Source organism: Cardiocondyla obscurior, linkage group LG04 (genome assembly GCF_019399895.1).
Source record: "Cardiocondyla obscurior isolate alpha-2009 linkage group LG04, Cobs3.1, whole genome shotgun sequence".
Lineage (NCBI taxonomy): Eukaryota > Metazoa > Arthropoda > Insecta > Hymenoptera > Formicidae > Cardiocondyla > Cardiocondyla obscurior.
This window is the reverse complement of record NC_091867.1, coordinates 3,859,666-3,884,827: the sequence shown is the minus strand read 5'-3', so window position 1 is coordinate 3,884,827 and position 25,162 is coordinate 3,859,666. Positions and strand designations below refer to the sequence as shown.

The 25,162-nt window shown below is 40.0% G+C and overlaps 1 protein-coding gene across 5 annotated transcripts in view; it reads left to right on the top strand.

Moving 5' to 3' along the window:
* Ten-a (tenascin accessory) overlaps positions 1-25,162 on the top strand; it is a 448,965-nt gene that overhangs the window by 170,358 nt on the left and 253,445 nt on the right. For 4 of the 5 annotated variants that reach the window (XM_070655991.1, XM_070655993.1, XM_070655990.1 and 1 more), the window contains exons 5-8: positions 11,717-11,920; positions 12,507-12,674; positions 18,948-18,974; positions 21,036-21,209. In XM_070655991.1, coding sequence (XP_070512092.1) covers positions 11,717-11,920; positions 12,507-12,674; positions 18,948-18,974; positions 21,036-21,209 — 573 coding nt within the window. The remainder of the gene's footprint in view (positions 1-11,716; positions 11,921-12,506; positions 12,675-18,947; positions 18,975-21,035; positions 21,210-25,162) is intronic. The other variant, XM_070655994.1, reaches the window with a different exon arrangement.

The window sequence follows — 25,162 nt, the reverse complement described above, 5'->3', positions numbered from 1 at the left end:
ATTATTAAAATATATATCTTTTTTTAATTTTTATTTTATTAATTATGTCCTCAATTAAGATAGACAGGCAATTAATTTTTTTTTCTTAATATTGTGTTCTATTAAGAATATAAATAACGGTGTGATTAAAATCACGTTAATATGACGTGATTAGAGATTCAGTAATATTCGCATAACATAGAACCACGATTTAAGAGGTATGTAAAGTAGACCTACATGACCATAAGTACTAAAATACGCGAGCTTGTGTGCCTGACTGAATATTCCCGTTCTAAGTCCTGCACAGTCCAGCATGCCGCGCCAGTACATATGTACAATGTATACATTACCAATAAATTTTCGTAGAAATCCTTCCCTTACTTCCTAATCTCCTATCACGCAATAATGGTACCTGTTGTCCCGTCTTTAACACCGCCGTCACGCGGCCCGTGTAATTATAGCGCGCTGATACCTCAATTATTTGTGCAAAAGCAATGTCTATTTAAAATATTTGCTCAGCATCAATATTCAGTAGCATTAATGTCGCTCATCGATCGATTAATGTCCTATAGAGCCCTATAAAGTAAATACCGCTACGTGATGCAAAACGAAGTAGTGTGAGTCAATGCTTCATCATACTAGCGCGTGTCACGAAAAATAAATGGAAGGCTTATAGAAATTTTAATTCCTCAAATTATTAAATGGCCATAATAATGTTAAATATTCATGTAAAATTTATTTAAAACAAATAATAAATATGCGCATATTATTCAGCATAAAATTATAACCGTGTTAAATAAAATCTTAGTAATGCTATATTTGACCATTGCTCTTGACTCAACAGTCAAATTACGGACTACATACAAATTACGAACTGGATACGTATCTCCTCTTACAAACTCCTTTTCCTCCTATACTGTCGCGCTTGATCATAGAGCTCGTTTTAGGATTACGTACCGGCGGGCTCGCCCGCCGTAAATATCACTCTCGTTTTACGTAGATGCGACTTCTCATCGGCAAAATAAACATGCCGGAGGTAAAATTATCCTAACGAGGAAATTCCTTGATTTGCTGAAAATGATGTTGCCTTGTGCTTATTGCGTAGCCAAGCTTTTTCATTCAAATACGACATACGCGAATACACGCGTATATACATTCGAAATTACTGCGTTACGCAAATCATCGTTTCCATCAATCGTCGCAATTGCCCGATCATACTTTGATCTGGTACGATATAAGTGATTAGAAAATAAAAACGCCTTTCTACGAAAATAATTATCTCGCTGTTACATTCGCGGCATTATGAGATTTGACATTTGTTAAGCGATTTCTAAAGTAACTAACAATTTAGCTGCTGACACAGTTTGACAGTGCAATAATGAATATCTAACAGCACCGCGTATTTGATTACAAGAGAAACCGAGATAGAGTGTCAAACAGCGCTGTAGGCGATTAATAATGGCTAACGATCTACATACGTGATTTAATGAAATGCGTTATTACGTTTTCGGACTCAATGCAAATATCTGGATGTCTATCCGAGAATCGACCAGTGCCACGCACGCGTTCGCAAAGCTGCAGAGCGAGAAATGCAATATGACCACTCAATATCCAAAATTGCTTATATGTCCCGCAAATGTAAAATTGCATATTACGTTAACCGTTCGGCCAATAGTGTCACGAGCGTACGTCGAACACCGGGATGTATTTGACGCGAGAACATTCGAGAGTCCCTTCCGGTTGATTATCTAAACGATCGTCGCGTCGGTTAGACGCGCGCGTGAAGGGTTTTCAAAGTTTTGCGGAGCGCGCACCAGTTCGCCATTCTGTCGCGTTTACCCGATACTCGCGGGTAAACGCCGATGAAGAAAAGAAAAAGGAAAAAGTGTAGGAAACAAGCGTGGTACCCGATACGGGGTTTCTCATTATTTTAAGTGACTTCAGAGGCAAGCGTATATATGCGCACCATATATCACCACTTGCCACTCAGCCCTGCAGTATCGTATAATCGAGTTGTCAGGCAAACTACCCCTTACGGAGAATGGGTCTACTATCGTTGTCGCCGCCGCAGACGCCACCGACGCCATAGTAGTCGCCTAATGCACGCGTTATTACGTTACGCGCATTTAAAACTCCCCTCCTATTAGCAGTTTGCCATCCTCTGTCGTCTGGATCGAATCCGTGGAAGATAACAGCGTACGAGAGAGATGGGTAAAGCGACGCGCGCAGGTGTAACTTTGTTGTGTCGCGTGGTCGGATTTAATGCCGGGAAAGCTGTTGCGGATCTTTCATAGTGGCGCATTTGCAATTTTGGAATAACCCACCCGACATTTACACTAACTACGTTAGCCGTATGAATTTATATATTTTCAATTCACTTTATATTCAATCACAATAAAGTGACGAAAATGTTTTTTCTTGAAAACGTAACGCTGGGCATCGAACTTCTTCAAGTTAATACTACTTCCGACAAAATCAATATGTATATTGTGTAATATGAATATATGTTGCACAGGTCGGGACAGCGAATCGATATTAACACGATGAGTATCTTTTATATCTAGATTGTTGCTACGCGTTAATCGAGATATTCAATTGCAACGTTATGCGCCCAGCATGCGGGCAAATTGTTTTCAGATGCAAATCCACCGATATCGCCCGTCGCATCGTCGTTCCCTATTATACGCGAGTCAGTTTGTCACTTATAGCCAACCCAACGTACCCACTTCTGCATACCTCGTCAGAAGCAGCGGCTCCTATTATTGCTCGCTTTGATGTCGGAGCAGTCCTTCTGAATACTGAATTAATTCCTGAAAGGAAACGCATTGCGTCGGGCGCTCAACTGCTGACGCAACTGTCGTTATTTAAGGCGGACAATTATATCGAGATAATTTTACGACGTTTAACGTGCATTACCGCCGTCCAAATGGATTCGGCGCGGAGTAACTCGCGAGTATCGAGCAAACGTTATGTGATATCGAAATACTCGAGTATGTCTGCGCTACTATCTCGTTGGTATCGTTACACGGGAAAAAGGAAAAAGAGAGATAAATCGCTTCCTAGAACGAGAACACTCCAGAGGCCCGAGAAATCCGAGCGAAAAGCCGATAAACCATGCTGGTTTTAATGAACTTTCATTTTTCCGCGCGAACCTTTGGGAATACAAGAATAACAATTTTATTTTCACGTAAAAGAGACGGCGGGATCGAGTTGGAACGTCGCTATTTATTACTTTCGTTTTGAATCTATTTGTGAATTCATAAAGAAACCGGGAAATATGGTTTAATTAAGATTTAATTAATAAATCGTACGAGGATTAAAAGCTAATAACATATTATTATATAAATGTCAGATTTTAGTAGCGTAAATGCAATTAATATTCTTAACGATAAAAAAAAAAAAGAAAAAAAAAAGAAAAAAAGAATGTGCATAATAACGCTCGCATAATATAGCACCGATTTCGCTTCATATATGTATAAATTAACTTCGCCGAGTTACCTGTAGGCTACGCTTGGGCATCTCATGTATAGCAAAATGTTTGCTCGCGGGGCAAAGCAATGCGTGATTACGCGGACCGCTCGGCGAGAATCGACAAAATATTGCAACCGACCTTCACGTTGGAATAATAACAACGCGAACCGCACATCCATATTCGTTTTGCGGAATAAGGGCTGAGCCTACCTAGCGTAACTCGTGCGCGGGCTCACTTAATAATGCAGATGGAGAATGCCCCTAGTCCCGGAACACCATGTGTAAGTCATGATTAATATTTCAGTTGTCGACCAAGAGGTTGAGGCAAAGGGGTACGGGCGGGGGTGCAGTCTAAGGGGGACGTCCGGAGTGTGAGGGCACCGACGGAAGGACTGACCATTGCAAAAGCGTAGGAGGTGCGCGAAGGTTTCGTTGTCCGGTGCGTTGTTAATTATTCGCAAAGGAAATTAATGCGCTCCTTGCAATAATTTACACCGACCGCGGAATGAATGGTGGCCAGACGGAATTATTCACGCTTCGTGGATCATAATTTCGGGCGTAAGGTTTTAACGTCTCGCGCGGAGATAACCAAGATGTCGACGGCTATTACTAATACCTTTAAAAGGAGCACCGCCGTATACTTTATCTATCCAACGTAAGGTAAACGGTGTGCGAGCAACGCAACGAGGATTCTCGAGATCAGTGTAGAATATATATATGTCGGATTGTACAGTAGACGTGCTAACATGTCGTTCGTAATATTATTACTAATATATATTCGGTTCAGATCGTCTCATACACGTACATCTTTTCTATAAAAAAATTTCCATTAATAATATGTCGCCCGTTTCTCTCGCGTATCAACGATTTTATTATAAGTATGTATATTTAAACAAGAGAGAATTTTAATTAAATTTCAAGATTTAATTTGTTTAAATCGAGATCTAATTCCATTCGCTTCAAGTGATTCTTATTACCTAACGATGTCAGTTTAAATCAGTTTAAATGGTCAATAAGAAATCCCATTAGACTAAAAATACTCTTGGGCGACGTGCAATTTACGGTTGGAAGTATTCAAATGTATCCTAATTAAATGTAGAATCTTTAATATGCCTGAAAGGCGACTTGGAAGTAAAGAATAGATGTCTTTTATTTTTACTGCATACACGCTTCAATATTTTCTTTTCTTTCTTTCATACTGCGGAATAACTTAACGTATTTAATATTTTAAAACCAGGGTTACTTCCGGGCTTTAAGATATTAAAATAACTCTTTATTATTACCGTGGCGTAATGAACACGTCGCTAGAAAATTTTAGCAAATTTTACATAACGAAATGTCAAAGCAGAACATTAAGCTAGACTTTGTAGCAAAAAGCGGTAGACCGCAAGTAGTTGGGGTCATAATGAATTTACCGCGGCCGCTCTTTAACAATGCGCATCTCACTATCGCCGCTGTTTCGCCGCTAACGATAACCTGGTAAAATACGTTCTGGGCTCAGCACTTCCGGGTGGTGTGCTCGAGGCTTAGATTTTCTAATCTATTTGACACATTACTTGTTGGAGGTACGCGGGGTTACCTAAAAATAGGCTTTACACACATAAACAAGTATAGGCTTAATATTTTCCTATTTATTAATATAAACGAATTATTAATATTGGTTTTTAATATTAGCTAATATATATATATATATATATATATATATATATATATATATATATATATATATATATATATATATATATATCTCCTTACAAATCGATCAACCGAATACGTCGAGCAATTTTGAAAATAATTGAAGAGAATCGCAGACAAAATTTTTTTCGCGTGCAATAACATATCAGGTATTAAAAATAAATATTGAATAAATTCATATATAGTAAAAGCATCGCAAACAGTATGGATTTATTTTCCATGGAAATATATTTGTTCAAATCAATAATTCAACGTTGCATTCATGGCAGTTACAATATTACTATAACAGTTTTAGCTCTTTAATTTCGTTGATATCGCCATGTCATAATGATTCACGATTATATGTAACTAATTTATAATTAATTAATGGTTATTTTAACAAGAATATTAGATACATTATCGTGATTATGTAATCTTTTGAGAGACGTGCTTCATTCATTACTGTTACCATTGCGCACTGTCTGCGATACCTCAACAAACATTTGTTTAAGCTTCTGTAATACAAAAGACTTGTTTGTTATAATTGAATTAATATCTATTTCGCGTATATTATAATTCTTGTTTATGTTAAAGTGGGCTATTTTGTATTTTGTGATATGCCGGCGAAAAAATAAAAAAAAATAAAAATGTAGAAGGTACGAAGAGGGGAAATCGGTGGAAAGTTTGAAGCTAGAGGATCTTCTATCGATGGTATGCTATTCCGCGCCAACATCGTCAATAACGGAAGATATCGATATGTAATTCTTAGTTTCAAGGATGATGAGAAAAGTTCTCGTACCGTTCATAAAATATATAACGGATGTACTATTCATTACTGTCGAAGGGGGACTCAACTCTGTTGTAGTCGGTCGCACGAGAAAAACAAAACATTAAGTAGATGGGAATACTGCAGCGAACGTTGAACTTCGAACCCTCGTCGCTGACTACAATTCCGTTTTGTTTGGTTTTGTTTTGTAAGAAATGTAAGAAACGAAAAGGGCGATATCAACCTTGGGCAATTTTTTTTTTTTTTTTAAGAGTTTGAATGAAAAGTTTCATGTCCACATAATACATTTATCATTGCCAAATAACCGCGAGCAATTCAATTATTATGAATATTATCTTACAGATTTAATCTAATTAAAATATAATTTGTATTCGCTAATTTAACAAGTTAATGAATTCAGAGTTTAATTTTGGATCTTTCTAATTAGAATGTAATTTGTTATTTTTTTATACAATTAATTATTATTGAATGTATTCGATTATTACGTGATTTACATTTGGCATTACTATTAATTAGAAACGAAAATTGTAAAAACCAACTTTTATAAAACCAATAGTCCGTTAATCGTGCAGAAATGTGCGCATAAATTTCGATCGTTTGTTATAGTTTAATTTAAATTTAATATAAATAATAAATTAAGCTATTGAAAAAATTGTACTTAAAAACTTTTAGCGATTGCAATTGTTTTTCCAACATTCCGTGTATTAATTTCTCTATCATTTTTTCCTCCCTCCGCCCCATTGCTCTGGCAATGTTACCAGTGATAGCGGTTGTGTTTTTGACCGAATGTTAAATTTTTTTAGACCGCGTGAGCTCAAAATGACGTATTAAATTTTATGTGTTAACATTGCACATGTTATTTTACACTGTAAGCGCCAGTCGAAATTGCTACTACGATAAAACGTGCCATTTTATGAAATATCATTGCGTTTAACTCCGTTACATGCGCTGTGTGACAATGGAAGTTTTAACGGTCGTTTAAAAGCCGTCATATCGAAAGTATTTTTAAAACGATAAAAATGTCAAATATTTGTAAACGTACGTCACCAGTAGTAACTATAATTCTCTCCCTGCAAATAGGCTAATAAATATTTCTTAAATACCAAATTTGTTCGACAACGAAACGCGCGTAAGATAAGTAATGTCGTCGTTACAACTTCTGCCACATTGTACTTCGTATCGTGCCGCTGTGACGGAAATATGTTCGCTTTCAATGAAAACTCGAAATAATTTGTGATAAAGACACATAGTCGTAGGTAGGAATGCAAAGCACGGGGGATATGTCTCATTAGCGAGCATCGTTATTTTCTCAAACGGAGCATCGGCTTATTACGAGCCGCCGTAATTGTATGAAGGTCTCGACTCGTCTCCCTGAAGGGCTCGCGGACGCTTTAGGCCTTCTCTCAAAGAGCTTGCAGTTTAAGAAGCGGAAGGAGGAGGCGATGGAATGCATGGAAGCAGTCGGAGAGTGGCCCTTTCAACGAAGACACTTTGCACCTGTTGAAGGTACAGCCACTCCTCGATCTTGCCAAACCCTCCCGCTCAAAGTGATCTCCAACCTCTGGCAGTTACTAGAAAAACGCCGGCAAATTCCCTCCTAGCGCCCCCCGATTTCGTTTCGTTGACATCTCGGAAATTGGTTTTCGATATGAGCTTCGACGTAGGTATCCCATTGTTCCTTGTGCGTGCGACAGCTGCTCGAAAACGCATCTCGCATCCCTTATTGTTTTTTTTCTTTTTCCCCCCTTCTGACACGTGTACACCTTTTCGCAACAGTACGCTTTTCGTGCGCGATTGAACGTGCGGCAAAAGGAGTCGAAAATTACAATCAAGAGCCGAAAAGGAATTCCGCGTTCAACTCAAATATTCATTCGTCATCGGAGAATACTCGAATTCAAAACACAAGAGCAATACTGCAATGCCGTTGCATATGGAAATGATATCCAATATTTGTGTCAACGCTATTTGCAGTTGTCACAAACATGTGTTGCATTCTTGCAAAAGTACGTTTACGAGACTGGATATTGCAACTTTGAAACGTTTCCATATTCGAAGCCATATAGTTTCGCGATGACTGAAATTGGCCACAAAATCGAAATACGTTTTAATAAATAATTATCAGCCTTAATGCATAATTATTTTTTCCTCCGGTTTTAATTCCCGTATATATTTCAGCCGTATGGAGTTTCATATAAAATGTACCTCACGGATATTCCGCGCTTGCATTTTAACGCAATACGAAATCATTAGAGGGGAACGCTTTGGAAAAACGCGTGTTAACTACGAGCCGCAACGCGGCGTCGTTCACGGGCAAAATTTTGAAGAAAATTAACGCGCTTCGGCCGAAGTTGCGTCGTCTACCGTGTCCAGGTGTACACGGGCCGTTGCGCGGAGCTTGCGAAAGCAAGCCGGGGGCTAACTCTTCCGCAAGCTCGCTCGGGTCTACGAGCCGTGTCGGTGTTGCGCCGCGCCGCGCCGCGCGCCGTGCCAGGGCGAAGTGCATTCGATGTTCGCAGTTCGCTGCCATGGCAACAATCCCCTACAAACAAAATGCATCGTGTGCACACGACATGCCACGGGTCTCCTTGTCGCGCCGGGGCCGGTGGTGCCCACCCGCCGTGCGTTTAGTCGCCACGGAAGGAACCGTTGCCGGGGTGAAGAAATGCCACCGGACAGGACGAGACACGACTGTAAATTCCGAGCGTGGCGAGTTGCCGGAGGGGACGGCGGCCCCCGTGTGCTTTACGAGATAAATCGTCCGGCTAGCTCGTGCACTCGCACGGCTCTGCCGGGAGTGTCGAAAGGGGACACCGGTGAGCACGCGATCGGCGCCGATGATTAACGGTCGATTAAAGATAAGCGCGCCGACTGTTCGTTTCGCTACGTCGAGGTACGGACGAGATGTTGTTACGCGGTTAACACTTTCGCGATCAATACGGTCGATGCGTGGATTGTTGGACGAATCTATCGGTAAATCCCGAACGCCGAGTTTCCCTTTAACCGTTATGTCGATGTAACAATAATTACTAACTCATGTTATTATAAACTAATAATTATTAGTTTCACGAAGGACTCGAACCCCGTAATTTCATTTACGGAGCTACGTACAGAGTTACAGCTTAAGTGAAGCTTAAAGTGCTATATATTTACGTTTTAGTAGCTCCGATAACATGTTTGTCGATTTTAGATGAAGCGAAACGGACAAAATATTGGTTTTTACTTTTGCAATAAACACGCTGCACCGTCTCGATGCTTGTCAGCGTTACGGCACAATAAACGAGAAATGACACGAAATGGTGTCTCGTGATCACAGAAATTTGTCGCGCTGGACTAAAAGCGACGTAGCAACCGACCGATAAAGAAACGACCTTTCTATCCTCTTAAACGTCACGGCGACGTTTTCGAATCCATACGGATTAGAAAATCCAATATAGAAAGGAGGAGCGCCACGAAGGGCGTAGCGGAACCGCACGAGCGAGAGGATGGTCGAGGTCGCGCCGAAGGGAAATAGGTGGAAGAGAAGAGAGGAAAGGTCGGAGGAGGTTAGCGAGGAGTGAGGGAGGGAAGCTACGGGGGAGGGCAAAGAGGGCATAACACAATTACATGTGGGGTTGATGCCGAGCTCGCTCTCCGTACGGCATAGCGGCCGGGATGAGGGTCGGGGACCGCGCGGAGGGTGCCCCAACGTTGGGTGGCAAGATTGAATATGAAAGTTTAATGCGAGCAATATCAGCGCCACTGCCCCGGCCCTCGGCTACTCACTCTCAGACGTCTCGACTATCAGGGTGCCCATCTTGGTTGTATCTCTCTTTATATCGCGAGTGCGCTTATACTGGGGAGCGGCGGAGGAGAGAGAGAGAGGAAGAGAGAGAGGCAGAAACGGCAGAGAGCACTTCGAATCTTTGATGTCCCGAGGTAACCCGCAGCAGGTCGCCTCGAGCTTGTTCCACACTGGCGCGTAAATTCCCAACCGATTTGAAAAACTGATTTGCCAGTCCGCAGCCACGCGTCGCTTTCGACAAGCGCATCCATTTCGATGCAAACAACGTTTAGAACGCAACGGGCGGCGCGAGAACGTAATTAGCACCTCGTTCGCTCTTCTCTAGACCTGAATATCGGTTATTTTCAACGCGCGGGAAATGGTAGAACAAGAGGAAGCCTACGATAGTGCCGGTGATTCGATTTCCTTTGCGTTTAATTTACGAATCGCACACTTGTCGTACGATTTCAATTATATTTACGTTATGTCGAATGGTAAACTGTTATATATATATTTTACGATTAATCAATATGTGACGCAACTTCGTAACTTTTTACTAAAAAAAAAAAAAAAAAAAAATTGTAAAGTCTTTTTTATTCTAATAAAAAAAAATACAATACGAAAGTATTGTAAAACAGTTAGCAGTCGTCTAGCCTTATTCTCGCATGAAAAAGGATAATTATCAATTAAAAACTTACTTTTGTGTAAAGATACCATGCTTGTGGATGGGATTCACGAGCTCGCTAAGGCGTTTAGTGACTATGCCTTCGGCTATTTGTAAAACTTTCCTCATTAATTACCGACAAGATTCGATTTCGTCCCCTCCCTCCCGTACCAATCTCCCATTCCAACCTTTTCTCACTATGGTTTTGCCCCTTTGTGTGCCATAGCGAAACGAAGTTTAATAGTGAATTAGAACGTGCGTTCGCGCAACCGGCAATTACGTACCAATTAATAAGCCATACGTGGTTGAGTTATATTTTTAATTTTAAAAACGCATATAAAAGAATTTGTTACAATAAAAAAAAAAAAAAAAAAAAAAAAAACAGAAAAAGAAAAAAAATAGAGAAAAAACAAAGAGCAGGAAATCAAATTTTAAACCGTTTCTATAGCCAAAAATAATTTCACAATATTTTATTAATAACGTAAGCTTGACTAAAAGCCTTCAAGTTTCACCACGCGTGGGAATGCCACAGAAAAAGTCCGTCTTCGGATAACTATGTCGCCCCACTTTATCCTTTCAGCATCACCTCGACACATCTGCGAGTATATCTTCCCGTCAAAGAAATAACTCCCGGTACACCTTGTACGTGTCAACGTGGTTAAAAATACAGACGTACCCACACACGTGCGGTCGCGCATCGCGCGAAGACACACCGACATACCCCGGTATTTCTTACGGCGAAAAGTCCCCTCTAGCCCGCGCTTCTTATGTTCTGCTATCGCGCGCCGAATAATGCAAGCCGCCTCGAAACGGCACTGCTTTAGTGACAAGCGCCTTTAAGAGTTTAGACATGCGTCAACTTAAGCAAATGCAGATCAGAGCAACGACGCGCGACGAAGTGCTCGGATCTGACAGAGAACCAGAGGAAATGTCGACTAGTGATAGAGGCAAAGCGAAATAGTTCGTAGCATCACAGCGAGAGATCTCTAAAATAAAATGATGGTTACGTCGTGGAAGGCCTCCCCCAGCAAGATAGGCGAAAACGCGATATACTTTTATATGCGAGGTCATGTGTGCCACAGTGCACCTACTGTTGTTCGTAAATGACAAGATTATAGATAATACGTGTACACATACACGAAAAAAAAAACTTGTAAATACGATAAAATTTTGATTTATTATAGTAGGTATCTGAAGTAGACTTAAGTCTTAGAATTCTTCAACAAATAATTGCTTTTACCTTTCTCGCTCGCCATTACTTATCTTATCTTTTTTTTTTTTTTAAATTAATTTACGTGAAAAACATATGTCTTGTCGGAAGAGAGAAGATGCCAGGCCGATAAAAATGAAAATGTCATTAACGTTTGATTAATTTGTGTAGATGCGGGAGACAGATCGTACCGTACGGGATCTGACACGGAAGGCGCAGCAACTACGGACAACCCTACAACGCCATTTCCTACGCCGCCCCCAACCTTGACACCGAATCATCGGCAAGCTTCTCCGTTTCCCCTCGAAAGCACAAACTCTCGCCGGCATCATTATAACGGCAGCATATCTTCCGAGAGATCTCGCAACGGCAATGGTAGGGAGTTAATTAGAACCGCAAACGGGTTGGTTTGCACGCAAGATGATACTTATGGGCTTGCCGCAAGATGAATCTCATCAAACGCAATTTTATACTGTGTTGTACAACCGTGACACGTGCAAGACGAGCTTATTCCGATATACGCGACGCAAGACGCGAAATTTCAGTAAATAGGCACTTTAAAGTGATAAGCAATGTGATATCGGCAGCGTAAACAATACTCGGTATTAACCCATTCAAATATTTCGCACTTTAATCTGTTTTAAATCATCTGCCTTCAATTGTTATTAAATGCATATGTTTCACGTTAAACAGAATCATTAAAATAATTCCTGAGCCGCTAAAAATTTATTTAAAAGATATAAATTGGTCCACGCGATTAAATAATCATTTAACGATAATAATTTCGCTTTCTCGAAAATAATTTCAAACGGATTAAAGGACTAGAATATTTTCTTTGTGGTAATGAAAGATTGAATTAAACGGTACGATTCCTGTTCGTTAGCACAAACCCGGCGCTTACCAGGAGAAAAAAAATTTCTTGCCAGACTATTCAAAAATATTCCTATCTTTCTCATTGCAGGTGAGACCGTTTACGCGGCGTCCACAAAAAAGACGACTTCCGGCGGCGGTACCTTAGGTCGAAGAACACGGCGAGGTCACGCAAGCGCCTTGAGCAGTAGCTCCACCGCGAGCGATCGTTCAGAAACCGTCTTCCCCGACGAGCACACTCGCATGCATCTCACCAATGGTGAGGAGAAATGAAATAAAATATCCTTTTTACGCACACGTCATCGCGCGATTATTATTTCACGTGCACGATCATCGCGCCACGCCGCATGTCACCGCATATACCATCGCTCAGGGATCACAATTATTCCGATAATGGAATTGGAACGAATGTATTGAGTCAACGAGTAAAAATTTCTATTTTTAAAGACAACAATTTCAACAGAGCTCATTCGCTGTGATGGTTCGAGATAAATCCTCGTCGATCGCCCTGAGCGGATCGGTCCTTTAAATCACGACGTAAAATTTGCCGCGGTGCGATAAGTTAACGATCCATGCCTCAAATGCGATTACCGGACTAACCGAGTTACCGGCTGGTATCGAGCCCCTGGCCGGAGTTAAATCGGGTTTCTCGTAAACGTGTTCCTCGTTAAAAGCTTAATATTAATAGTCACCTAGAAACGCGAAACGCAAACGAAAAAAAAAAAAACCAAATAAATCGCACGTGGAACTCGACACCTATAGATTTCACGAAACATATTCTTGTATACTCTCTAAAACTTTCATTATGTGAATATCATTAATTATTGAAAGATATTGACCAAGATAAAAGTTATAGACAACTTGTTTCTATCTCTGGTTTCTATTTCATAAAACATAGCTTTATTAATAAATTCTCATTAGAAATTAATTCAGCAAGAACTGCGGATGGCATAAAAACAAAGTTTTTCATTAATTTCGTTTTGAAAGCAACACAGTTACGGTTTCAGCTGTGGAAATGTTATCGTTACGAACATCACGCGTCTTATGTTCACCATCGACGAATGTGAATAAAGCTTGAATATTTATGCAGCGGGCAAAGGCGAAAGTCTTAGCGAAGGCAAACGTTTCCGAGCCATGTGTTATCGCGTCAAACGAACAATGCCATAATCGACAAACTACATTATACGCCGGGTCATTAAATAACCAAGGGACCTTCTATTTTAGTAGTTAGGTTCATTGTTGTTTGATGCAGTAATGTACCAGCAGTAACACTAACAGTGTCGGTAGCTGCAATGGCAGCGGCAATAACACAGTACAAGTGCGAGGAGAAGAGAAGAGCAGAGAGAGAGAGAGAGAGAGAGAAAGAGAGAGAGAGAAAGAGAGAGAACTCGAGCCCCGGGCTAACGGAGTTAGCAGTTGGCGCCTGGGCTCAGCTAGTTAGAGAGCATAGACCATCGTCAAAGTTAGCGTGACCCTACCGACTATATTGTTTCAAAACGTCAACAGTATTTAGATCTCCTGGGCCACGCGCTATCTTGGCACACGCACTATCTCATCGTATAACGCAGCTTCGAGCGGCAACCACCAAGAGATAAGAGAAAGTAGCTTTGCGGCTTTGAACCGACGGCCGCGGTTGACGAGCGGCTTACGCTCGTCGGCTAAGTTTTAAACGAAATTTCGTCGGATCTCATTTCGTGTCGACGCGACGTCGATGCGGCGGCGGTCACGTCGGGTTCGAGGGAAGCTAGCTGCCAATTAGTCTACCGATATCGCGAGACAGCGTGAGCGTGGATGAAAGGACGAAGGATAGTCGGGTGGAAAGCTGCCAGGCGTGCGGTAAGGAGCGAGAGCTTCACCGCATCTTCGTGGACGGTTACCTCCGGAATTTCGAAGGCCGCATTGCTCCTACCCGCTCGAGTGCGATCGCATTACGCGTAGGTTTCGTGAAAATTAGCGACGCGAATTAAGCTCATGACTCTCGCTCGCGGGTATTTACAACGTATATGAGCAGCCATGCATTTAAGATGTAGCGCAAGCGCGTGTATATTAAGTCGTATGCAAAAGTTAAATAACCCCAACAATAAGTGAACGTGACGTATTTTTTTTTTTTTTTTAATATTTTCTCGTTTCTTTTTTATACTTCGAAATTTGTGTCATTTTCGGCGTTTTATAGGGAAGAAAAAAATTCATTTTTACGACTTGCTGCTTATCGATTACGTTTCCAGGCGGTAATTTTTAGATGCTTGACGAGAATGCCGACGGTGACGACGGGCATTACGTAAGATGTTGCGAGATACCGCGTATAATTAGCAGGATCTCGTAAGCAGTAATTTGAGTCTGAATCTGCGATGGGATATTGCTTGCCAGAATGTCCCTGCGGTCTAATGGAGGCATGTCGCGGCATCTATTAGCAAATGGCTCCCAACGGTCAGGGCTTACCCGCGTTAACCCCGTGTGCGCCGCATCGCCAGAAAGACGATTGATATTACATTAGACCACCGTAGTCTAATGCGGCCCAGTCGAGGAGCACGTTATTGAATTGGCGAACGCGCGAAACCCGATAACGTTACGGTAATTTGCTACCACAAAGCTATGAAACGTACACGCTAAATCAGCATACTCGTCATCGAAATTAAGACATAACGCGTGGTACGCAGAAACTGCGCTGTAAATATTAACTCTGCAACGAAACTGCGAATAAATGAATATTGAAAGCAAAATAATTCTATCGAAATGTACAGTAAGTTCTTCTTGCAATTTAATACCGTTCGTTATAAACATTTATTAATCCACGGGATTTTCAAACAACCATTAAATTCGTGAAAACGTATATGAATTACACACATTTATGCGGGGTGTATCAATTAAAAGAAATGCACAGTTTTTGCGAAAATTAATAATTGCGCACAATGTAAATGTGCAGAAAGCAAATCACCGCCGGTGGAAAACAAATTTTCCGCGGATCTTCGCAATCGTTCAACGATGGCCGGTAATTTTTGACGGGCTCCGATGCGGGTTGTTGCATTTAATGCCGTAGAACAAATCACGCGCACCAGCAACCGTGATGTTATCAATCCGTTCGATTGATGCAGGTTTTGTGGCATATGTTGTGAACAAAATAATGCACGCGGAATCAATTGACTTACGTATACAATAAAGTATAAACTTAAAAAAAAAAAAAATGCCACGCTGTAACGCAAAAGTATGCCGGTATTTTTAATGAACAATAATATGACCGGGTTCAGCTCTTTCTGGTAAATAACTTTGCGCGAATTTTCGCCCTCCGGTCGTGGCGCGTTTAATCAAAAAACACTTAATTCGTCACTTCTAACTACAATCGAATACTTTTTGCGACAATGACCATTCAGAAAGTTATATTCGAATGTGCCTGCTTGGATGAGTGCCAAGTTTCGGCGAATAGGAATAATTTCAAGCGCCACTTGCGAACTATGCCAATAGTCCGTGTTCGCCATTACCATTATCGTTCTGTTCTTTTTAGTCTATCTTTTTTCCGGACTAGATATCTGTGACAGCGCAAATCTTTTATTACATTTAATTGTTCGCAACGCAATCTTTTCGCCGTTTGCGGAAATAAAAGTTAATGTTTACATTATAAAAGCGGATATTTTTCACGACGGCGAGAAGTACGGGCGGAAATTAAAATCGCGAGACATTACGTTTATAGATGACGTTATAACGGCCTCACTATTTTACTGCTATTACCATTACATAATAATTCAAAGAGAATATAATCAATGCGCAAACTTAATTGTCGTAAATTATCGTATAATACTCGGGCTACGAGCGACGTGATATTTATGAACTTTCTCCTCCGTGAAAATTTATTACAGCCAACCTGTTATAACTAAATATATTCGTATTTTATTATTTATTATTTCGGTACGCATGAAAGGTTCTGGGAATAAAAGCGTCGTATCTTACTCGCCAGTGGTAAATGGAAGTCGAGAATGAAATTTTGTGTGTCCAGCGTGAAGGCGGAAGCGGCACTAGAAATTGTGCGAGACAGTTCGGACGAAGCATTCACGAATGCTAACTCGGTTTATTAGACTGTTTGGTCCGGAAGGAGTCAAGCCGGAACGATTCGTTGGACTGGTTATCGGACAGTAGGTGCGGTACCTACCATCGCGGCAATACCACGGCGGTATAGCGTTGGCAAATAATTCGTATTTACATGAACGTGTACTCCCCGACGCGGCGGAGGCGTTAGACCGACAAATCGAATTACAGACGCGAATCGCTAACCGCATCAAGTCACTGTCGGCTACCTTGCATCCCCTTGCACTGTCTGACTAACCCTTCTCGCCACCCGCGGATGAGGGATAACTCGGTTGAACTCGGTATCGGTGATGCGCTGGCATACTACATAATTGGCTCACAACGATTGGCTAAGACATACCGTCGGCGACGTTATATTGCTCAATAATGTGTCCAATTAGATGTCGTACTGACGCCGAATAGGTGTACGTACGCTTGTCACGTTTGCAATAACAGTCGAAAGCAATAGTCGATAAATCTTATTAAATTATGTCAAGAAAATCGAATGTCTCGATCGAAATATTTCAACAATATATTTAGAATATTTTAATTGTTTTAATAATACGGATCAACAGTGTAATATTTAGAAAAATTTAATTAATTAATTTTCTGTAAAAGTTACCTCTTTTAAAAAAAAAAAAAAAAAAAAAAAAAAGAATTTTTCACGTAGGAGAGAGATCGGGCGAATTTTAATTCGAGTGTAATATATTCTACCACAGCGGAGTAAGCCGCATTATGTAAATAGTGAAATCTATGTATATTATCGAGTTATATCATGTTCATCATTTTGCAGAATTAGATTGCACTGCACCTATTGCCATCAGAAACTGCATGATTTATTTTGCGCGTTCTGTAAACGCTATCCTATGCTTTATGAGGGACAGTAACGCGGTTTGACCACTGGTCAATGATGTACCAGTATTAGCTATAATTGGCTGGAGCCGTATTGATCTAACCTTCACGTAGGCACCGTTATCTCCTATCCTTGTTACATATAATTAGTTATGCTGGTGAGTTTACACGTACAAACGCAATAAGTCTTTAATGGAATTTAGTATAATTTACGCGGAAATTAAAATCAATCACAATCAAAACCTGCAGATTTTCACATTACACGTTACGTTAGCAAATAATGGATTCGCGTGTATGTGCGCGCGTAAAACGTATATATAAAAAAAAAAAAAGATGATGTCGAATATATCCATCAAATAGATAATAAAATTGTTTGTTGCCAATCGTGGATATAATTGATCTACTGGAGATTCATCAAATTCTGTTGCGCTCGTTGCGAGATATTTTTGCTTTTGGCAATTCAGCGATTGGATTAAATTTAACCGGTTTTAATTCTTTTACCACATTCTAGCAATTTAACGTTAACGTGGAACATATTTTGCAATTTTCAAAAAACACCATCTTCAAATATATACTTTTCACGGACTTTAATTTGCCGCTACGTCACACGCGTGCGTGTAAAGCAATGTAACTCTCACGAAGGCGAGATGTATCCCGGCGATTTGCGGAGCGCCGTTGCAAAACGTACAAGTCCGCGAAGTAACACGTTGCGGATTCAAAGGAAGTCGGCCCTTTCTGTCGCGGCTCGGCACCGGTTCCGAGATATTTCCCGCCCCGTTGTCAATGGCGATATCGACTTTGTAATTGAGCGTTACAGGTGTTCCGAGCATTCGAACGATGCCAGCAAATTGTTCAATAACTGGAACAAATGTATATTTCGACGGTAAAGTTGTCCGAGATACGCGACGGACGCGGCTGGCGCTGACAGCTACGCATTGCGCATTTCACGGTCCGGTTTAATTAAGCGATTATTGCTGCTTATTACGGAAAATATCGACGCTGCTCCCAGATGACTTCGCAGAAATAATTTCCCTATCGCGTTTACAATTTCTACGATTAATTAGACTTTGATCTGGCCGAGTGATAACCGCGAAAATCGCCGAAAATCTGCAACAGCCTCCAATGGGAAACGTTGTCAGGAAGCGAAAGCGAACATTGCAGATACATCATTATCATTCACATGCATGACAATTGCATTAACCTTCGATGTCATCTGTTTCAATCGCACTCTAAAATGCATTTGTGATCTCGTTTTTCCCGTAAAATAATGAAATTAATCACGAAATAGCACCCTACTGCGCTCTGCCTCGATTGCTCATTTTCCATTAATTAATAATCTGAAAGTTTCTAACTGCCGAAGAGAAAATCACTATCACCTATTAGTTACTCTTTTACGAATACAAATTTGAAAGAAATTATCATCGCTTTATTACGTTAAACGCTTTGTAATTTGCTCTCGTGTAGGTTTGTTTTAACGTTAATTTACCGTGTATAATAAATAAAAGCTAATTTATCATACATTCCATCTGCATGATGTAATCCTTTTATTGGAATTTTCACATGCGCACATGCCAATCCCGCCGCACTAATGCACTTTTCTCTCTGCACATTCCTTGACGCACAGGTCTACCCAGGCCTATTTATCTCACAGGTATGTAAGTAATGTAGAAAACCACGAATAAGTACAAATAGATTTGATGTTAGTATTATGCATTCGTCTTTTCATAACAAAATAATATAATTACAAGAAATATATTTTACCACATAAAAATCTCGTTTCTATTTAATTACGTTTCAATAATTAATTACTTTCTCGTACTTTTTAATATTACTTATCAACGCATCTAAAATATCTAAAAATTTTATATTTTATTAGTTTTTACTCTCAAGCATCGAACAACGTTACTTGCTGTTGACTTGCCCGACGACGTAAGGAAGCGCGATAATAATGAGACATTAAAGTATTGTTTACTAGTATGGCTCAAGTAATTGTCTTGACATTTACAGCACACATTCATAAGTTATAACGACTCGCTTAATAGATTTTAATCCGCAGAACCAGGACCGAAATTCCATTATCCCATATCCGAGTTACCACAACCAAGTTACGTAGCTTCACGAAAGCGCGATAGACCACTGTATTGCAGTTAAACTTGATTTACAATAATGTGCTCTGTAACATTAACAACCTTTAATGGTTATACATTGCTCCAATTATGTATATATGCTCAACATGGTATCGGTTTATGGCGTCATCGTAGGCTGTTTTAGCTAATTCGCAATAACTGGTACCCGTTCAAGTGATATCAGTAATTAAAGAAGAAGAAGAAAAAAAAAAGCATAAAATTTATAACATTATCCTTTCGGTTGTGTCGAATATATTGATTAATAAAGGTTAAATGCCTTTGTATATTAATTACATTGGCACCTATCTGACGCAAGAAACGAGGTTTTTATGGGTACTCTCAAATATTTTTGTTGCCCTCAACATGCCTGGTGGGCGGTCTTTTGTGCTCTTTATGTTTAGGTAACTTTAATTATTCTTTAGCGGAGTTCCTTTCAAGTTTTAACAACTTTATAAGTAACTTAACCACAGGAAAGCCCGCAACGCTAAGCCCTGAAGGGCCAATGATGAAAGGGTAGTGGAAATGGAACATTTTTAGTATTGCTGTATTGAAACTTGCCACAATTGCTTTATGTTTCAAATACAAAAACTTAGAAAAATTTCAGAAAATATATTCGCTATTAATGTACACCGAAGAGCAGTATGGCGTTTTCTGCGGTGATAGCGGCTAGCGTACGTAACCCTATGCAGCGGAGGCTGGGAATGAGAAAACGGGAGGAAATCAGTCATCGGCAATCCGGCCGGCGCGGTACATACATGCGGCACATGTGAAACTCGACGCACACGACTCTAAAGTCACGTTCGCTAGCTGCCATTGGCGCAGCAAACGCCATATATACCTTCCAGCGTACATACATATATGCATGAATACGAAAAAGAGTTGCGTAACGCATTGCGTCGTATCGCTGTCGCAGTTTTTAATGTGCATTTATGAATAATGATACCAGAATTGCAATATAATACATGCCGTTAATGTCTCAATTACGGCACTCAACTGCTATTTAGTATTTCCTTGCATATTCCTTCGCCTATAATGGGTAATCAATTTCATCGCGTAATGGCAGATGGATTCTTTGAATTTGCATGCGTAAAACGTTACGAGGAGATGCCTAATTATTGGTGCTTAATTGCTCATACCGTTTCTACAAGCAGACTAGAATTTCATGAATGCAACGTAAGAGAGAATAATATCGCAATGAAATGGATGGAATTACACCGATACAATCAATAATTCACAAGATAAACATTGAATATTTTGAATTTGCCAACATATCAAATAAATCTGTTATTTGAGAAATCAAAGAAAATTACCAAAAATGTGAGATTAAATTTACTAAAGATCGATAGTTATTTTCCTCACAATTCTTGTACACAATGAATAAACAGATAATTTGATTTCTCATATAATCGATACAATTCGATTGAAAATCATTAATATTACATTACATGTATTTACGCAATATAATATTCTATTTTAATGTTATTTAGTATATCATCAAATTCTGTTGTGCTTTTTATTACAACGTTGCGGAATAAAAAAAAAAATGCGCCTTAATAGAAGGAAGAAATGTAATTGTGCATTTTCAGATACCGGTAGAGACTCACCCCCGGAACCCGCGCCACCGGAAGTACCGCCGCGTGGACCGTCTTTACACGCGACGCACACTTTACGTACGCAACAAAACCGAAACGGTTGCCCACCGAACGCATCTGGAAGTTTCACTGTGCCAAGTGATCAAATGCCGGCCGAGACTTATTCGGGTAAGTGGCGATACTTGATACTTTACATGCTTTAACGGCATTTATTTAGATAGTTAAACTTACGAACTCTAAATCGACGAATATAAATTAACAATCAATAATTCATTAACGAATTTAAACGTGTATGTTACTTTAAACGCTTTTCTTTTTTTTTTTTTTTAATTTGCGGGCGAGCACATATTTATTCCTTCGTAAAATAGTGTTAATACATGTGCGTAACGTGAACGTCGCTAGTACTCCATGAAAAGAGCAATATAATGACAATTGAATCGTAACACGATCCATTCCGCTAACTCGTGGATACCGTTATGTGACGCGGTTCAGTTTTCACCGGCGAATGTTTAATTTGGTGCATGCTCCAGCGCCAATTATGTAGATGTGTACGCGATGGTATGGGGTATCTGTTTAAACTAATGGGGTGTAGATCAAGAGGGAGAGGGAGAGAGTTTGCATTAAAGCACCCGTTAATTCATTGTAAATATACTCAGCGTATATTCGTTTCTCTATATTTCTATGTACATACCATTAGTATATTCCTGTGACTAAACATCGTTTGTACTGATCGTGACGATCCTGAACATTGGTACATGCATGTGCACGGAGATTAAGTGCACGTGCGATTAACGTACAGTTGCATTCGATTAACGTACCGCCGCTCTAAACATTTGTATAATAATAGAAGCGCGAAACATATTAACAAGCGCGATTACTTGCGTGCGATGACAGTTGATAAAGACACCGGGAAATTTGCAATGTTTGATTACGTTTTAACTTTTACTAGAATTACTTCCACACGAGCAACTGTTTATTATAATACGATAATTATTTTAAGTCTTAAAAAGTTGTAACAGATGCTGAACAATACGTACGTTTAATTTGTCTGTAATCTAAAATATTCGTTTGAATACTAAAAAGCGCTCTTGTATTCTGAATAAAAAAAAAAAAAATAAAAGAATAAAAAAAAAACCCAAAAAACGTAAATCCGGGATTTTTTATGGGAGTACAAGCGAAATGCTATTCGGCCCACTTTATTTCCACGGGATCACTCGAATTTTACGAGAAGTGTTTTGCCAGTATATCGAATGTTCACATGGCTCACTATGCTTACACGGAAATTTATTGTAATGCATTCTCGATAATCCGTACCGTTTTAACGGAGCGCAAAGTTTGGCCAAACGCAGCATTTCTCTTTCGCGGCAAAGGATCACTCGCGCACGCTTTTGGTCTGGTTCAATTTAATAATATCGATTCGCGTTGATCACTATATAATTAACGCGAACCACGTGTTGTTATAAACACAAACTTTAATATGTAGACAAATCTTGGGATACCGTTATGCTTTATGTGAATATAATGTGATCCCACGTTAAAATATTCATGCGCTATGCGGTACCAAATCTGCTGTTGGGAAATTATTGAAAGTTATATCATCCACGCACACAAGCCAGACGGTATTTAGTACAAGCACCATAGAGATAGTAAATGCGCACGCAAATTGGCGCGATGTTATAATCCTGTTGCTTCAAATTTATCGAGATGCATTCAAGTGATGCACTTGAATGCATCTCGATACATTTGAAGTAACGAAATTAAAAAAAAAATAAATAAATCACACAGTTTTGACTTATTGATAACATTTTGAGAGGCTGCGTCTGCTCTTGATAGCCGAGTGGATAATTCGTGAGAAAAAAATCTACGCTACCTTTGGGAGTGTCGAGGGAGAGGCCGATATTATTATCTAGAGTACTTAAGCTTCGCGCATTTTTGCATAACTGGAAATTAGAATTAATTATTGTTGCACCGCGGGGAGCGACGATGTTGGGCAATAGCCACGCGATGCGCGACAGATAACTCCCTCAATGCCTTTTTTGCGGGGTATGTTTATCGAAATTCATGCGAGTAAGTAACGGAGGATTGCTCTAGAGAGGCTTCTAATAATTTCGCCACATCAACGATTGCATTTACGTTGAATAAAGATAATTCTGCGTTATTAATTTTTTGTTTTTTTTGTTTGCTACGTCTCGCAAAAGGTGTTAAAATACATTTTGCGACTTTAAAAGCGTATAACAATTTATATAAAAATTTATATTACAATATTAAGAGATAAGGCTATGTTAATATCCCTCCCAAAAATAACACGGTTGTTTACGAAGTGAGTATAGCAAGAGAAAGTCATGTAATGAACAGATTGGAGATGCACCCGGCCCAAGTAAGTTACATACAGTTGGTTAATGACACTTCATAACTTTGCTCTAAGTACAAGTAGCCACCCATAGTTCTGTAAAGTTTACGGAACGTACGCGAGCACTCACTCGCGTTTCTCCGCGCATCTCTTTCTCTCGTTAAGAAGCATTTGCCAAGATAATTATGAATATAATTCTAAACAAAACTTGCCTGTCCAGCTTTGTAACAAAAATCGTACCGCCGAGCGGTACAGGGTGCAGTAAACCGAATTCTTTATTAGAGCTTTTCCTATTTATAAAATATTAATGACATAACATTTTCAACTTGTAACAACACGGACTTTATATTAAAGTTTAAAGGCTGCACGTGCGTATTACATAAATGAGAATTGAAAATAAGTCTCGATTTTTATCCAGCAGTTCTGAAACTGACGGAAACGCAAAATACTTCCCTGACAACCGAGTTTCAGAATAAATGGATTTACTTAATAATCCACGCGTACAATATCAAACTGAGCCCGAATTACATTGAAACCGGGCGCGAGGTCATTAGCTGCCGAGGGGAGATCGTCATACACCACTTTACCCCTGCTGATTTTCCACCGAGGCACCGCCCCGCGATATGACGCTTCAAAGGATCCCTTTAATCGTTTCAACAGGAATTTCTACTACCGCGTTTTCTACGCTGCAAACTTTCGCATCCTGCGAAGGATGAACTCGATCTACCCAGCCGTTGTTTGCTCACGCGGGGGCGAAAGGCGGGCAAATGTTTGCCTTCTTCTGGGGCTCTTCGCTTCCTAATGTCTCGCAGAGATACGTGGCCGTGCGTCGCAAAGTGAACGGAAATTTTATTAGTATAATCGTTAACACCGAGGTCATTGCACACACGAGAAATTAACTATTAGGTCGAGGGATGCCTTGTGAGGGTGAAAATAATGGATAAGCCCGGGATTGGTTAGTTGACCGACGAAACGATCGCAGATAGAAGCGAACTGTGAAATGCTTTGTGCTCCTTCACTGCAATTGGCCCTATATTAATTACCGGCTCGCTAATTACTATTTATTAGAGACTGGCGCAAACGCCACGTGGAGTCGAGTTGAGACGCGTCATTATCGCTTCGTTTCAAACGAGCGTCTACGTTGTAGCGTCGTTTTAGGGCAACTTCGTTACACTGTTGATTACGTCTTGCACTGATGCAAGAACATTGAAACGATAACCGATCCTCCTCACCCTCTCCCTTCCGAGCATCTTTTAACATGTATCAATTTTTTTTCCCATCCGGAGCATTTAGATTTTCCTTTACATCTTATATAAGGCGTCACACGAGATTTCAGAAAATTACATCGTATATTCTGCTACGTAGAATAATGAATGCATATTGCATTTTCTTTTGTATCTTGATGTGAAAGAGAAAGAGTGAGAAGGAGGGGGGACGAAAGGGATCTTTAACTTTCTATTAAGCAAATAATTAAATTTATATAGTGAACATGTTTTAGAGGTACGCTCACTTCCGCGTAGTTACTATCAAAGAAGAAAGTTTACGACGACGATAACGCGTGCCGTGACAAATTGCCTTTAACCTATTGCGCGTCGGCTTAAGGATGCAAGATACATCTCCGGCGATAAGTAAAACGAGCACACCAGCAACGAGAATATAATAGGACGCTTTTTCCACAATTTATAGAACGTTCAGGACATTATACGAGGAACGAGAGCATATAGTCTCATCGGCTATTAAATTCTCGCTTTGCGCGAATAAAACGCATTTC